Below are 15,094 nucleotides of genomic sequence, written 5' to 3' on the forward strand. Positions count from 1 at the left end.
CATGTGGGCACCAGTATATGGACACATAAGTGCAACAGTGTGGACTAGATCAGGAGGGACCTATACAAGAGGACTCAGAGAATATCAGATTTGCATTTTAGGAAAATGATGCAGGCATGGCTAAGTGGGGGCCATCTGAGAACCTGACACTGGAAGAGTCAACAAACAAGGAAAATGAGTAAGATTTGGTTATGGGCTCCTTAAGAGGAGCAGCATAGAGTAGAGTTTCAAAGGGGCTGTCCAGTGCTGGAGAGATAGATAATACAGCAGGTAAGGCATTTATCTTGCATGCAACTAACCTGAATGTGACCCCACACACACACACCCAAACACCACTAAGAATGATTCTTGAGTGCAGAACCAGGAGTAACCCCTGAGCACCACCAGGCTTACAATTTTTTTTGGTTTTTTTTGGGTCACACTCGGCTGCGCTCCGGGGTTACTCCTGACTCTCCATTCAGAAATCGCTCTTGGCAGACTATATGGGGGACCATATGGGATGACAGGATTTGAACCACTGTCCTTCTGCATGCAAAGCAAACGCCCTACCTCCATGCTATCTCTCTGGCCCACAAAAATTTTTTTTTAAAACAAGAAGGGTTTCTAGATTCCAACTCAGGTACTAGGGTGGGGCATGAAGGAGCTGCCCAGGGCCCCTGGCATGTGTAGGAATGGTTTGGTGACTTAGCTAGGTGCGCACTGAAGTACTTGAACATAGGAGTCTATTTTTGTGGCATGCACTTGAAGAGTGGGTCACTGGTAGCCCAGCAGTCATAGAGAAAGATCTAAAGGTCAGGGAAACCCAGAAGGAGATGGGATCAAGCTCAGAGAATGTTTCCACTGGCAGGGTCAGAGGAGAACTTGCCCAGCCAGGAAACCAGCTTCTCACTCATAGCAGAGGTAGGACATTAGCACTTTGCAGACAGAGGGGGATGTAGAGTCAGTACAGCCCTTCTTGGCCTTGGGAAAGGAGAGCAGAGGAGGGGTGGGCGGGGAAGACTTGTCAGGTGGCGGTGGGGTCTTTTCTTTCTTTTTTGAATTTTGAGCCACACGTGATAGTACTGGATGGAGGTGAGGGGACAACAGCTATTTTCAGCTTAGTGCCCAGGGGACCATGCAGTGCTCAGGTTTGAAGCCAGATCTCCCATAGGCAACATATGTGCTCCAGCCCCATCTACTCTCCCTGGCTTTTTTGTTTTTGGGTCACACCTGGCAGCAGCGCTCAGAAATCGATCCTGGCAGGCCCAGGGGACTATATGGGATGGGTTTGGAACTGGGGCTGTGTGAGACATTAATGGGTGATTGATGACCCCCACTCCAGGAGGAAAGATGGAGGAAACAACTTGTGCAAAGATGCTACCGCCTAGAGTGGCCTAAAGTGTAGCATCACCAGTACCTGACACTCCTCCTGGGCTGCCACGAAGTGCACGCCCAGGAAGTTAACTGGGCTGGCCCAGCTGCGTGCTCTTCCTTCATAGGAGATGTGGGTGCTGGGGAGATGGCTTGAAGGGCTGCACTCCCCACTTGATCCCCAGCACCAGAGACAGTGACACTATTAGCAAGTGACCTGAACATCACCCAAAAATCAGGGTGTGTATGTGTGTGTGTGTGTGTGAAAGAGAGAAGCTTTTAATTACTAGAAACGTCCAGGAAACAGGCCCCAAAGGGCTTCCTCCTGGAAGTGGTTAATTAATCTCATATTATCTTTAATGTTTACAAAGCACCTCCCATAAATTACCACCCCACTGGCAGGCTGAGCCTTTGCCGGAGGAAAGTGAAGCCAGGTGAGCTCACCTGAGAGTGAGAGGTTGCCGAAGACGCCTACTCCTGCCTTTGCCCTTCCCATAGTGTGCGGGTCATACCAGGTAGTAGCCTCACGGCTTCCCCTAGGGCCAGGTCCCCTTCTCCTTTATGAAGAGGGAAGCGGTAGAGGAGGCTAATGTGATGAGTGCAGAGCTAAAAGGGGTGTCCTGACCACCCTGCTGAGGCTTCCTGAACAAGCTGGCCGCTGCCCTCCCCAGAGCTGCCAGCAGAGCTGACGAAAAGCCATGTGGAAACCCTGAGTGCCTGGCTCAGGGCCAGTGTCAGGCATATCTGTGCATATCTGGCAGTGTGGACTGGAGGGAGTGTTGGAGGATGTCCTTCAGCTCAGGTTTCCTTATGTGACAAATGGGGAACTGGGCTAGGAAAGAATGCAAATCCAGGATGGACCTGGGGGAACCGAATACTAGGGGACCCACCTAAGGAGCTTCTTTCCTCTGTAGTGCTGAGTCTCTTCTCCCCCACTGCCCTTTACTTATATAGACCCATCACAGCCTACATCTAGGTGCCAGCCTTGTTCCCAGAAATACAAACACATTGGATCCTTATGCAGGCACTGTAATTATTAAGAAACTAGGGGCCAGAGAGATAATATAATGGATAGTGATCTTGCCTGCATGTGGACAACCAGAGTTCTATCCCCAGCTCAACATATGGTCCCTTGAGCACTGCCGGTGGTGATCCTGAGCACAGAGTAAGGAGTAAGACCTCTGTGGGCCAAAAACAAAAGAAAAAAAAAAAAAGAAAACAAATGAGCACAGAGAAAATTAAGAAACAACCTAGGATACATCTACAGCTTATTCATGGCGGCACTAGGACTTGGCTCTAGAAAACCTGGTTTCAGTTTGTGTCTCTGGCTGTGGTCAAAGAAAGGAATGGCAGTTACATGACAATCACATGGCCCTGGAGTTCTCTTTCCACACCTACGCCTGCTTCCCTGGCTGTGGAGCTGAGTCAAGCTTGGTCATGTTCAGACCTCCTAGTTTCCCACACGAGGTTGCACAACCTCCTCACCATGACTTCCTGTCACCACATCATCCCTGCAGTCCTATAGCCTCATGGCTTGTTTACCAAAGGGTGGCCAGCTGCTCCTTCTTTCCTGGACTGTGCTGGGTACCATGGACCCTGATGAATCAGACTGTCCATCTTGTGTAGTGTGGACACCAGCAGAAGGACATGTACAGGGCACTGTGGTCACAGGGGATAGGGAGAAATGTAGAGGGGGCAGAAGAAGGTTTTCCAACCAAAGTCCAAGCTGCCCAATACATTTGGAGACAGAGAGTAGGGGTACAGGGGGACTGTTCTCTGCTGGGTAAGGTGTTCATCAGCATCACCAGCCTGTTGACTAGATGGCCCTCTAATATGTGAACAGGGATCCAAAATCTTCCCTCTGAGAACTGCTGTGACAGAGGAGGGGTGTGTCTCAGGAACACTGTCACAGGACTCTGTACTCTAACAAAGGAGCCAGATCACAGGGAAAAGGCAGAGCTGGACCTAAGGTTTGGAGTTCTCAGATAGGAGGGGGGCTGTTTCAAATGCTAGCTCAAAACTTGACTTTAGGAGAAGGAGGGGGTAAGCTATCTGAACTTTTAAAGCCAGGTTTAAAAACCCAACAACCCTGTGGGGGGGCACATAACTGAACATGGGGGTCATTTTCTATAAATGCATGACTTCTTTATATGAAATATGTTGACACCGCTATGGACCACCAGTGGCTCACATTTGACTGTGACTCCATTAACACAAATTGCAGCCCCAATGTCAAAAGTTGAGAAGCCCTACTGTAAAAGAGTTTGGCACACCAAGGAGAGCTTGGGAGACTGACCTCAGCTACTAACATCCTTCTCCATTCTGGGCCTGTTTCTGTGTGGCTTATAAGTTGAAGGCTTTATGTTTTTAAAGGGCTGGGTTTGGAGGGGAGAAAGTGAAGCAAACAGAAACAAAATGTGGTCATTGACCCTGCTAATTTCCATCCAGACTTACTTAAAAACTTGCCTAATCCTGGTTCTAGACTTGACTAGAATATTCCCCACTGCCTGAACTTGCTGCATCTCTCCGAGAAATCTAGAAGGTAGGCATCTTTCCGAGAAATCTAGAAATCCTCACCCACCACTTGGCATGCAGAGAGCTTTGCCATGAGGGATGTCTGAAGCCTTAGTCTTCTTTTTTTTTTTTTTTTTTTTTGGTTTTTGGGCCACACCCGGTAACGCTCAGGGGTTACTCCTGGCTATGCGCTCAGAAGTTGCTCCTGGCTTGGGGGACCATATGGGACGCCGGGGGATCGAACTGTGGTCCGTCCAAGGCTAGCGCAGGCACCTTACCTCTTGCGCCACCGCCCGGCCCCAAGCCTTAGTCTTCTACACACAGAAGATCCCTCTCTGCTAATGCAATGTTCAACCCAGCTGTTCACATCTGGGGAGCCCCGTCCCTCACTCCTCAGAAGGTGCCCATCTGACTTATCCCATGTGCTACCTCACCCTCCCCACTACCTGGACACAGGATGTGCCCACTTCCTTTGTAGACAGGCAGACATGAAGTCCTTCACCCACAGTTGCCTTGGCAGGGTGGGTTGGAGAGATTCCCCAGGAGTTGGATGTAAACGCCAGGCCAAGGGATTGCTTTCTGCTGGAAAGCAGCCAGTCCAAGAGAAGAAAGATTGCTCCCTTTTTATGCCAGCCCATGGGGTGGCCAAGTGGACTGAACCTCTGGGTGCCAAGCGGCCGTCATAGTTTTTCTTACATGAACTAGGACCTTCCTGCACAGCACCCTGTGTACAGAGGTTGGTGGGGAGCATTTGAGCAGTAGACTCTAACTCCTGCCCCAGGTGTTGGAACAGGAGCAACGGAGGAGTCGGAAATGAGTCCAGGTGAGCCCCAGGGCAGGGCTATGTGCGTAGGGAGGAGAACAGATGGTGAGACCAAATCCACAGGCCCTGTTGATTGGTTGGGGTCCAGGGGGTGGTGGCAGGCTTGCCTGAGACCCAGGGGAGGAGAATGAGATCAGGTTGACACTTTCCTGTCCTTGCCTTGGACCAAGCAAAAAGACTGATCTGGGGGTGCTCTTAGGGCAGACACAAGCAGACCCCAAGTGCCCAGCCACAATCAGATGGAAGATAAGGGCAGTGATAGGCTTGAAGTCTTCAAGGACTCCCCTATATATGCTTTCTGAGCCAAGGGCAGCTTTGAACACCACCCCCACCTCCCCTCTAGACAGGAAGGCTCCCACTTGTCTGGAATGGCTAAGAGACATCCTAGCCGCTTCCCAGAAATGTCCCAGCGGAAACCTTCCTGGAGATCCCTCTCTGCTAAAGCACAGCTCCACTGGGACTGGGGAGGGGACCTATGAGCCCAGAGTCTAGGTGAAGGAACCAGCTGCTTTCCCTTCCTCAACATCCAAATGTGGTCTGAGGGGTGGAAGGACTTGAAGCTGAGGGCCCACCTGAAATGGGGTGTGGGGGCTCACTTATCAGCTGTCTGGACCACTCACCCATAGGAGGGTTTCAGATCAGGCTGCTGCTAGACCTAAGCCTGCACCTCACAATCCTATTAAATTCCCTTGGGTCGTCAGCCTCACCCACATGCGACTTGCTCTGCACTTTGCACACTATTCAGCCAGAGTCCCTCTGCATAAAGGATAGTATGGAGCCTCTGAACCCTCAGTGTGAATCTTTCAAAACCAGCCAGAACCATGCTTGGGTACTGCCAAGTCTTTTACCATTGAGCTAGATTGAGAGGGACAGGAGGACCAAGAGTGTAGAATGAGAGGGACAAGATGGTATGGGAGGAGCACATGGGCAAGGCAGCAATAGCCTGTGCAGGTCTGTGGCCAGCAGTCTTATTCAGAACAGCCTGTTCTCTGCATCCTGATAAATGGAGCATCACTGTTTCCAGCCCGGACACCTGGGCTTAGGCTCATCCCCTGCAGAACACAAGCACTTTGTGTTTTGTTTTGTTCTGTTCCACCCAGCCTTTACTCCGCCCCTGGGGCCCAGCTGCCAGGAGGAGTGCCCAAAGCTGGTTCTTCACTGGCTACTCCCCCATTGACAGCACAGCTCCTCGACCTACCCTGGGTACTCAGGAAGAACAGACATTGCGAGACTCCTATTCAGGGCTTCTGATAGTAGTACAGGGTGGGTAGGCCCAGCGCACAGCAGCTACCTGTAGTGGCTAGGAAGCTGAGGCAGGAGCTGGTGCTGATCATGGAGGCTGACCACATCCCTCACAGGCAGGAGCCTGCATTTTGAATTGTGCAGAGCAGGTTTGGTCTGCCCAGGAGTGTGTTGAGGTGGATCTATTCTATTGGCCCAAACTATGGTACCAGATACTAGGAGAGCCCTCTGCAAGGGTCCCCGGTGCTTCCCTGCACCCAGTAGGGTTTCAGATGCTGTGAAGGAATTTGTACTTGGCTCACACTGGAGCCGGATCTGAAAGTTGTAAGAACTAGATGCAGAGCTCAGATCCCTGGGAACATTTGGGCTGCTTCCCTGTGTACCCACCCGAAATCACTGGAGGCAAACCTGGGGTACCAGGGTCTCCAGACCAGGGACAGATCATAGCAGGGTAGGAAAAAGGTAGAGGCCAGGAACCCGCTATAGTTGTTGTGCAAAACCTTGAAACCCACCAGGCGTTTCTGGGGTTGTGGGGCCTCATTTCCCCCCTTTGATGTCACAGCGTTCCCTTCTAGCTCTAGGACTTGGAGGATCAGGAGGACCAAGAGCAGAATGGAAACCCTGGCTCCACCCACACTCTGCAGCAATAGTACCAATCCCCAACCCTCTGCAGCTGGCCTGCAGGAAGGTGCTGAGTGCCCTTGGAGTTGAATTTGGGCTGCAAGGGGAGGGGGTAGGGGAGCACATGCCCAAGAGTGCTCAGGTAGTAGGTTGGGAGGTGCGTGTATGTGCACACTCGAAGCTGCTTACAGTGTATGGGGTGGATGTGACACATGCCTCTGCGGCCTGGGCATAGGGCGAGCGCACTCACGCACAACCTGAACTGCCCACCTTCCACATACCTGGAAGGCAGCCAGGTCGGCCTGCATGGGGGCAGGGTTCGCTGCTGGCGCTGTCCAACAGGTGTTTCCAGTTCCTGGAACTACTTCCTTGTCCTCCCCTCCCTGCACCTCCTTGCTGGGCCCTGGGAGAAGACAGGAAGTCTTGGGCCTTTCAAGGTGGAACTCCTGTGCTATCCACAAGGAGTGGGACCTGGGAACAGGAAGTAGCCTTGTGAGCTCCACGTATCCTGTTCCTCAGGTCCTGGAGTCAGGGAGTCCTATAAAATAGCAGGGCCTGCCTGACTGGCTGTATTTCCTCTAGTGTAAACACAGGGGTAGTGATATTGATGGTGGCTGTGGTAGGAGCAGGGGGTGTTCGGCATCTTGAGAAAGGGGTAGATGGGGAGAAACCTTCCTTAGACCTGTCCACTCTGCCTCCAGTCCCCCTACCACCCCATCATCTTCAAGTCCTGTCAAACATATGTAGCCTTGGCTTGGGGAAACTGAGACTGCAGAAGGGGGATTGGGACCAAGGGGAAAGAGTGTCTACTTGGGCACCCCACCCATGGCTTCTCCCCACACAGGTGATTGAGGAGTTCTATAACCAGACGTGGATCCACCGCTATGAGGAGAACATCCCATCCACCACCCTCACCACACTCTGGTCCCTCTCCGTGGCCATCTTTTCCGTTGGCGGCATGATCGGCTCTTTCTCTGTGGGCCTCTTTGTCAACCGCTTTGGCAGGTGAGTGGAAAAGGGGCACATGGCATTGTCTCAAGTGGGGGCAGGAGGATACTCCGGCCTGTTCCCAGGTAGGACCTGTGTGTGACCCAACCTCAGGTCACCCCTGAGCCCTGCCTGACCTCTGTCTCTGCCCCCAGACGGAACTCCATGCTGATGATGAACCTGCTGGCCTTTGTGTCTGCCGTGCTCATGGGCTTCTCCAAACTGGGCAAGTCCTTTGAGATGTTGATCCTGGGGCGCTTCATCATTGGCGTGTACTGTGGCCTGACCACGGGCTTTGTGCCCATGTATGTGGGGGAGGTGTCTCCCACAGCCCTTCGTGGAGCCCTGGGCACCCTGCACCAGCTGGGCATTGTCGTCGGCATCCTCATCGCTCAGGTGAGTGAGAGGTTGGGTCTGTGCATAAGTTCTGTACCTAACCTTGGGCCCTCGGGTGGAGAGCAAGTCTCACCAACTCATCCCTTCTCCCTAGCAGCCCCATGTCCTTTCCTCTCACTGGGGATCCACCTCTAGAGCCATTGATCAGGAGCATTCCACTGGGCCCTGGGAGCTGACCAGGCTCCTCACTCTCTGCCCACACATAGGTGTTTGGTCTGGACTCCATCATGGGCAACGAGGACCTATGGCCCCTGCTGCTGAGCATCATCTTCATCCCAGCCCTGGTGCAGTGCATCCTGCTGCCCTTCTGCCCTGAAAGCCCCCGATTCCTGCTCATAAACCGCAATGAGGAGAACCGTGCCAAAAGCGGTACGCTCAGGCCCTGCCTTCCTCCTCCCTGCCTTGGGCTTGCACCCACTCTCTGAGCCACCTGCGTCTTGCCCCCCATAGTGCTGAAGAAGCTTCGTGGGACAGCGGACGTGACCCAAGACTTGCAGGAGATGAAGGAGGAGAGTCGGCAGATGATGAGGGAGAAGAAAGTCACCATCCCAGAGCTGTTCCGTTCCACCGCCTACCGCCAACCCATCCTCATCGCCATGGTGCTGCAGCTATCCCAGCAGCTGTCGGGTATCAACGCGGTAGGTGCCCCTCACCTGCTCTTTCCTCCTCCTGCCAGAGGAGGAGCTTGCCTTCACCCCCAGAGCCAAAGGCCAAGGAAGTCTCCTTGCCTGCCTGACCCCAACCATGTGTCTGCCCCATAGGTTTTCTATTACTCCACAAGCATCTTCGAGAAGGCAGGAGTGAAGCAGCCAGTGTATGCCACCATCGGCTCCGGCGTTGTCAACACCGCCTTCACTGTCCTGTCGGTGAGTCTATGTCCCTGTCCACAGCTCGAGGCCTCATGACTGAACTAGCCATCCGCATTGCTCGCCCCATGAGCATGAGCTCATTTCAGTCTCAGCTTGTCAAGTTCATGGCTCAGCCCAAAACAGCTGATGATGCTGAGGCTGGTGGGGAAGGGCACTGGCTCCCCTCAAGGTCACAGCCGGGATGTGCAGCTGTCCTTACTGGGGCCCTTTCCCCCTCACTTCCTGGGTGGCTCTTGGCAAGTCTTAGGGGAGGGGTGCAATAGGGGGAGGTGAGGGTATTGACACACACTTTGCCCACAGCTGTTTGTAGTGGAACGGGCTGGCCGTCGGACCCTGCACCTCATCGGCCTGGCTGGTATGGCGGGCTGCGCTGTGCTCATGACCATCGCACTGGCTCTGCTGGTAAGTTGCCGCACACACACCCCCCCCAACCACACACACACACACAGTAGGGGCTAGATTTTTGGGAGTTAGGTGGAAGTGGGAAGTTCTGATCCCAAAGAGCCTTTCTCAACCCTTTCTTAAAAGGCCTCTGCTATTTCCTCCTTGCCTGGCCTGTGCCTGACTGGCGCCTTTCTCAGGCTCCTTTGGTTCATTCTTTCATGCCCTGTCTTCACCCTGCTCCCCCCTGCCCAAGTGCCTTTTCCACACATACACACCCCTCCCTGGAGAGAGTCCCTGCCCGACAGCAGATCTGTTAGATCCTCTAGCCCCATTCAGCTGCCAAACAACCTACAAGATAACTTTACCTTCCTCACTGTGGAAGCAGCTAGGTGGAACTCAGCATTGCCACTTCCCAGTGAGCAACAAAGGGGCAGAAAAAAGACAAGGCTGGACTTCAGGGGGTTGCTGACCCAGTTCTGTCACTGCAACCCCTTATGATAACCCTATGCCATCATTGGACACACACTCCTAATTGTTCAACACTGTGGCATGGAAAGAGGCAGTATGCTAATTTTACAGGCTCAGAAAGTCTGGTGGTTGCCAAAAGGTTCAGCAAAAATGTGAGCAGGTGATCTGGATCTGTAAGCGGAAGCCCTAACTTTTTCTACTTGGCCTTCTGGAGGAGGAGGAGAATTATATATAGAACCACATGCCTGGAGCCTGTTCTGTGCTGGCCCTGACCTGGGGCCTTGACAACCCTGCTAATACCCACCCCTAGGAATGTTCCTTCCCAGCTTCCCAGCCAGGCAGCAGGCAGCCTGCATGGCAGCCAAAGCTAGGGGACCATAGAGACCTCTCCAAGGTGCACACACATGACCATTCCCAGAGGGTGGCCTTCAGCTCATAACTGCTCTGTAGGATTTAAGTTGTTTTATTCAGATGAAGGAACAAGCCCTAAGTCAGGCTGCCCAAGTGTCTGGGTGGATCCAGGGCCAGTTTCAGGAGCCAGGCCTGCTGCCTTCCAGCCCAGCGCACTCAGCCCTGCCCTTGGCTAACTTCTGCAGTTTCTGCTTCTATTATTGAATTCATTACAGCCTGATCTAATGACCCTACACACCTCTCTCTTCCACAGGAGCAGTTGCCTTGGATGTCCTATCTGAGCATTGTGGCCATCTTTGGCTTTGTGGCCTTTTTTGAAGTAGGTCCTGGCCCTATCCCATGGTTCATTGTGGCCGAACTCTTCAGCCAGGGCCCTCGCCCAGCTGCCATTGCTGTTGCTGGCTTCTCCAACTGGACTTCAAATTTCATTGTGGGCATGTGTTTCCAGTATGTGGAGGTGAGAACAACCCCCACTATCTACACAAGACCTTTCTTACGTGTTTAATGAACCCTTTTATGCTATGGGGTTTGCTTTCCCAGTTTATAGCTGTTCTCAGTGGAACTATGCTAAGGAAGACACTGAGATTCAGGATCTTCCAACCTCAGCTCAAGAGTTCTCTTCTTAGCTTTGGATTTTCCCCTATTTTTTTTTTCATTAAGTGGGACTCACGTAATGGGGAGGTGGCGCAGAGCCCCATAATATAGCAAGCAGGGCACTTACCTTACAGTCAACATGGGTTTGATCACCAGTACCCCCGTAAGGTCCCCACACCACTGGGAATAATCACTGAGTGCAGAGCCAGGAGAAGCTCTGAGCACTGAAACCTGAACACTGAAAGAAAGAGTATGGCTGAAACCCTTCCCCCCCACTCCAAGAAATAAATTAGTGGGAGATCAAAGCTATAACTCCTCAGCTATAGGCAAAGTGAGACCTTTTCGGTCTTTCCACCACCCTAGGAAATAGGAGGTAGGTTGTTACCTTTTTAAGATCAGATATAAAATAACTTATCTAAAATCCTATAGCCTAGAGAGACTGTCAGGTTTTGAAACAACTGTTTCTGTGTCTTGCAGCAACTGTGTGGTCCATATGTCTTCATCATCTTCACTGTGCTCCTGGTTCTATTCTTCATTTTCACCTACTTCAAAGTTCCTGAGACTAAAGGCCGAACCTTTGACGAGATTGCTTCCGGCTTCCGGCAGGGTGGAGCCAACCAAAGTGACAAGACACCTGAGGAGCTATTCCATCCTCTAGGGGCTGACTCCCAAGTGTGAGGTGCCCCCAACCAGCATCCTGGCCTGCTCCCAGCAGCCCCCAAGGATCTCTTGGAGCACAGGCAGCTGGAGGAGACTTCCAAGCTAGACTGATCTCAGCAGAGCTGGGCCTGGGGCTCTTCTCAGCCAGCAATGATTTCTAGAAGAATATTCGGGACTTTAACAGCTCCAGGATTTTAACAAAAGCAAAGACTGTTGCATATATCTATTTAGACAGGCAACAGGTTTTATAATTTTTTTTATTACTGATTTTATTATTATTTTTTTATCAGCCAGTTTCCTGTACCCACACCTCTCGCTTCACCCTGAGTGGTTCAGTACCTGAGGGTGGAGCCCAAGCCCTGCCTAGACACTTGCCTCCTTTGCTAATCTATAGGGCTGGACCTATGACCAAGGACACACTAATCAAACTACGGACTATGAGGCTTCTCCCCTCATAGCCTCTACATTCTTCAAGGTAGCTGTGGCCACTCCCTTCTTAGACCTGCATCTTTTTTACTAGAAGTCAGGCAATATTAGGATTCACCCATCCCCTGCTCTTGCCTGTTCTTGCTGCCCAGCCACCCAAATTAATCTTTCCCTGAGACCAGTTGGGAGCACTGGAGTGCAGGGAGGAGAGGGGATGGGTCAGGCTGGGCTGACAGTTTCTAGTCTCCTTTGCACTGAGGGCCCGATGATCACCGTAAAAGGTGGGCCGTGGGAGGCTGAAAGCTCCTGCTCAAGAAGATGTGGACACTCCTGCCTGCCGTGTATAGATGGAAGATATTTATATATATATATTTTTTGGTTGTCAATATTACATGCAGATACAAACACTAAGTTATACTATATCTGGACAAACCAACTTGTAAATACATCACCTTACTCCTTCTTGTCACTCACCTAAACCTATAAATGGCTGGTTTCTAGAAACTCAGATTTGAAGTGCTTGTGGATAGGGAGACTCAAACGGAATTTGGAAATGCTAACTGTAGTGTTTTCACACTTTTTGATTTGAGCTCTAGTCCCAGGCACCTGATCCATGGTCTCCCTGGCTCATAAATCCTCTGGCCTCTTCCCTCATGCCAGGAGAAAATCTTAGTATCTTGGCCTTCAAGGCATCCCATTTTCCATGACACATGAGCATCAGTGTTCAAATAATATGATGTGCTAATCTTGATGCTTAAGCCTGAATATGCATTAATTGTGAGGCATGTGCTGTGCCTTTGACACTCAATTTGCATATACGCTAAAATCCCTTTTTTTTTAGTTGTTTTTTTTTTTGGGGGGGTGGCAAAGGTAACGATGCCTGGAGGTGCTTAAAGGATATTTCTGGCTCTGCCTAAGCCTCATTCCAGGCATTGCTTGGGGGGACCCTATGTGTTGAGAGGGATCTAACCAGAGTTGTTTGCATGCAAGGCAAGTGCCTTATCCCTTGTACTGTCTCTCCAACCCCAAATCCCTGCTTTTAACAATGATACTACCCAATCCCTACCCTGCCTCCCAGCCCACCCACATAAAAGCAAAATAAACCACATCCACTCCATGAGCCCAATAAGGTGTCCTGTGCCTCCTCCCATTTATTCACTTGAGAATGGCCCCTCTGGTTCCAGTTTGTGTTAAAGCCTCCTAGACTTTTGCCCTGTAGCCCTGGATGTATGTAAAGTGCAGATCACCCCTTCCTTCCTATCCCACCTTTCATCACAAGCCCAAATTCTCACCAGGCTCATCTCAGAATAAAATGAACTTGGTTCATTTGAGCCCTTAGCATGAAATACTGAGTTTGTCATGCCAAAAGCACAAAGAACATAGTGATAATTAAACTGGCTAGCCTAGAAATTGTTGATAAAATCTGGGGGAATTTGCCTATCGAAGCCTTTGTGACTTCAAATGGGCAATGCCTTCTTATCAAAAGTGTTGCAAGGATGAGACTTGAGTGATAGCATAGCGGTAGAGCATTTGCCTTGCACGCTACTGACATGGGACAGATCCGGGTTGGATCCCCAGCAACCCAAATAGTCCCCAGAGCCTGCCAGGAGTAAACCTTGAACGCTGCCGGGTGTGGCCCAGAAACAAACAACAAACAAAAGTGTTGCAAGGAGAGAACAATTACTTAGTAAAGGGGTAAAAAAAAATGTGTGTGCCTTAAGTTTGGAGGCCAAAACCCGGTTATGCCAGGACTTACTCCTGGCCCATGCTCAGGCATAACTCCTGGCCTTGCCAGGGATTGAACCTGAGTTGGCCGTGTGTAAGGCAAGAGGTAATTAGCACTCTGGGTTCCAGTAATGAATCATTACGTCCCTCTCACAGATCATGGCTCCCTCTCACAGATCATGGCGCTGAGATGCAGAAAATAGCTGGTGTGTGGCTTGGGCGGGTCTATTTGGAGTTAGGGTGAAAGGGAAGACTTGTTAAAAGCAAGCTTTATTGGGTGGGTGGGGGGCAAAGCAATAGCACAAGGGTAGGGCTTTTGCCTTGCTCGCAGTCGACCCCAGGCATACCCGGGTTCGCTTCCCAACATCCTGCCAGGCGCGATTTCTGAACGCAGAGCCAGGAGTAACCCCTAGAGCAAGGCCGGATGCGGCCCAAAAATAAAAAAAGAAAGCAAAAGAAAAAAGTAAGCTTTATAGGGCCCGAGCAATAGCACACACACAGTGGATAGGGCATTTGTTTTGCACGCTGACGACCTGGGTTCGATCTTGGGGGCATAGCATTTGATCCCCTGAGCAACCGCCAGAAATATCTGAGCACAGAGCCGGGAGTAACCCCTGAGCACTGCGGGTTGTGTGCCATAAACAAATAGAAAAGGTAGCTTTCTTGGAAAGGGCCAGGGGGAGTGGCCTCAGGGAGAGGCCAGGGATGCCCTCAGGCCCTAAAAATTCCTATGGTGAGTCAGAGCAAGTACAGGCCTAAAGATTCTTGCAAGGGAATCTGGAATCACGGATGGTTCCCCCAAGACCCGCCAATAATGAATGACCCCCGAGTACAGAGCCAGAAATAAGTCCTAAGCAGCAAGATCTGAATCCCCTGGCTGCCATTGCCACCAAATTGAAAGGAAATCTGAAAGGTGTTTCAAGGATGCCGGTGGCTTGCGCACACCAGAGGTCACGAAAGGAAACCGAGCCTCTCGAGCCTCCCTTCCCGGCACTCCCAGGCCACGATGACCTGGTGCGCAGGCGCCGAGCGCTTGAGCTTGCCCGGAAGTGGCCCATAATGCTCCGGGAGAAGCGGCTTCCGGTCCCTTGACACCTTTTCTCTAAAAGAACGCGGTGGAGATGCGCGCCGGCCGGGGTAACCGTTCCTCCGAGGACGCGCCTCTCGGGGCCGACTGGGCGGCTGCACAACCAGGAGATTGGCCAGCGTCATTGACTCCATCCTGAGGGCGTGGCCACGGCCGGAGCTCCACCAATCGGCTGCGTGGCTGGCTGGTGGGGCGCAAGCCGGGCCTCCAATCAGAGCCCGGCTGCTGCGGGCAGCGATCCCGGCACTGGCTCCGAGGGGACCGTGTGGGCACCGGCCTATGTAGTGTGAGCGGAAGGGGCGGTGGCTGCATTAGCGCGGGCAGCCTGTGCACTAGCTCCTCTGGAATAGGCCTCGGGGCGCGCCTACGATTTCTGGAGATTTCTGTGATTTGGTGGCCGTCCCAGGCCCCGTCTTTTACTGACAGCTTTGTGAGATCTTCACTCTTCTGCTCTTCCCTACCTAGAACCTTTCCACATCAGGCTGCTGCTCTGCCTGGATCCAGAGAATCCTGTATTTTTGTCCATCCTAGTGTCCT

General features: G+C 51.8%; 1 protein-coding gene across 1 annotated transcript in view; it reads left to right on the plus strand.

Moving 5' to 3' along the window:
• SLC2A1 (solute carrier family 2 member 1) overlaps nt 1–12,874 on the plus strand; it is a 32,431-nt gene extending 19,557 nt beyond the window's left edge. The window contains exons 3-10 of the mRNA XM_049774809.1: nt 7,395–7,555; nt 7,693–7,933; nt 8,140–8,302; nt 8,384–8,571; nt 8,695–8,799; nt 9,103–9,204; nt 10,319–10,522; nt 11,137–12,874. Coding sequence (XP_049630766.1) covers nt 7,395–7,555; nt 7,693–7,933; nt 8,140–8,302; nt 8,384–8,571; nt 8,695–8,799; nt 9,103–9,204; nt 10,319–10,522; nt 11,137–11,337 — 1,365 coding nt within the window. The 3' untranslated portion in view covers nt 11,338–12,874. The remainder of the gene's footprint in view (nt 1–7,394; nt 7,556–7,692; nt 7,934–8,139; nt 8,303–8,383; nt 8,572–8,694; nt 8,800–9,102; nt 9,205–10,318; nt 10,523–11,136) is intronic.
• The last annotated feature ends 2,220 nt before the right edge of the window (nt 12,875–15,094 follow it).

The sequence above is a fragment of the Suncus etruscus genome, chromosome 6 (genome assembly GCF_024139225.1).
Source record: "Suncus etruscus isolate mSunEtr1 chromosome 6, mSunEtr1.pri.cur, whole genome shotgun sequence".
In the NCBI taxonomy this organism is placed as follows: Eukaryota; Metazoa; Chordata; class Mammalia; order Eulipotyphla; family Soricidae; genus Suncus; species Suncus etruscus.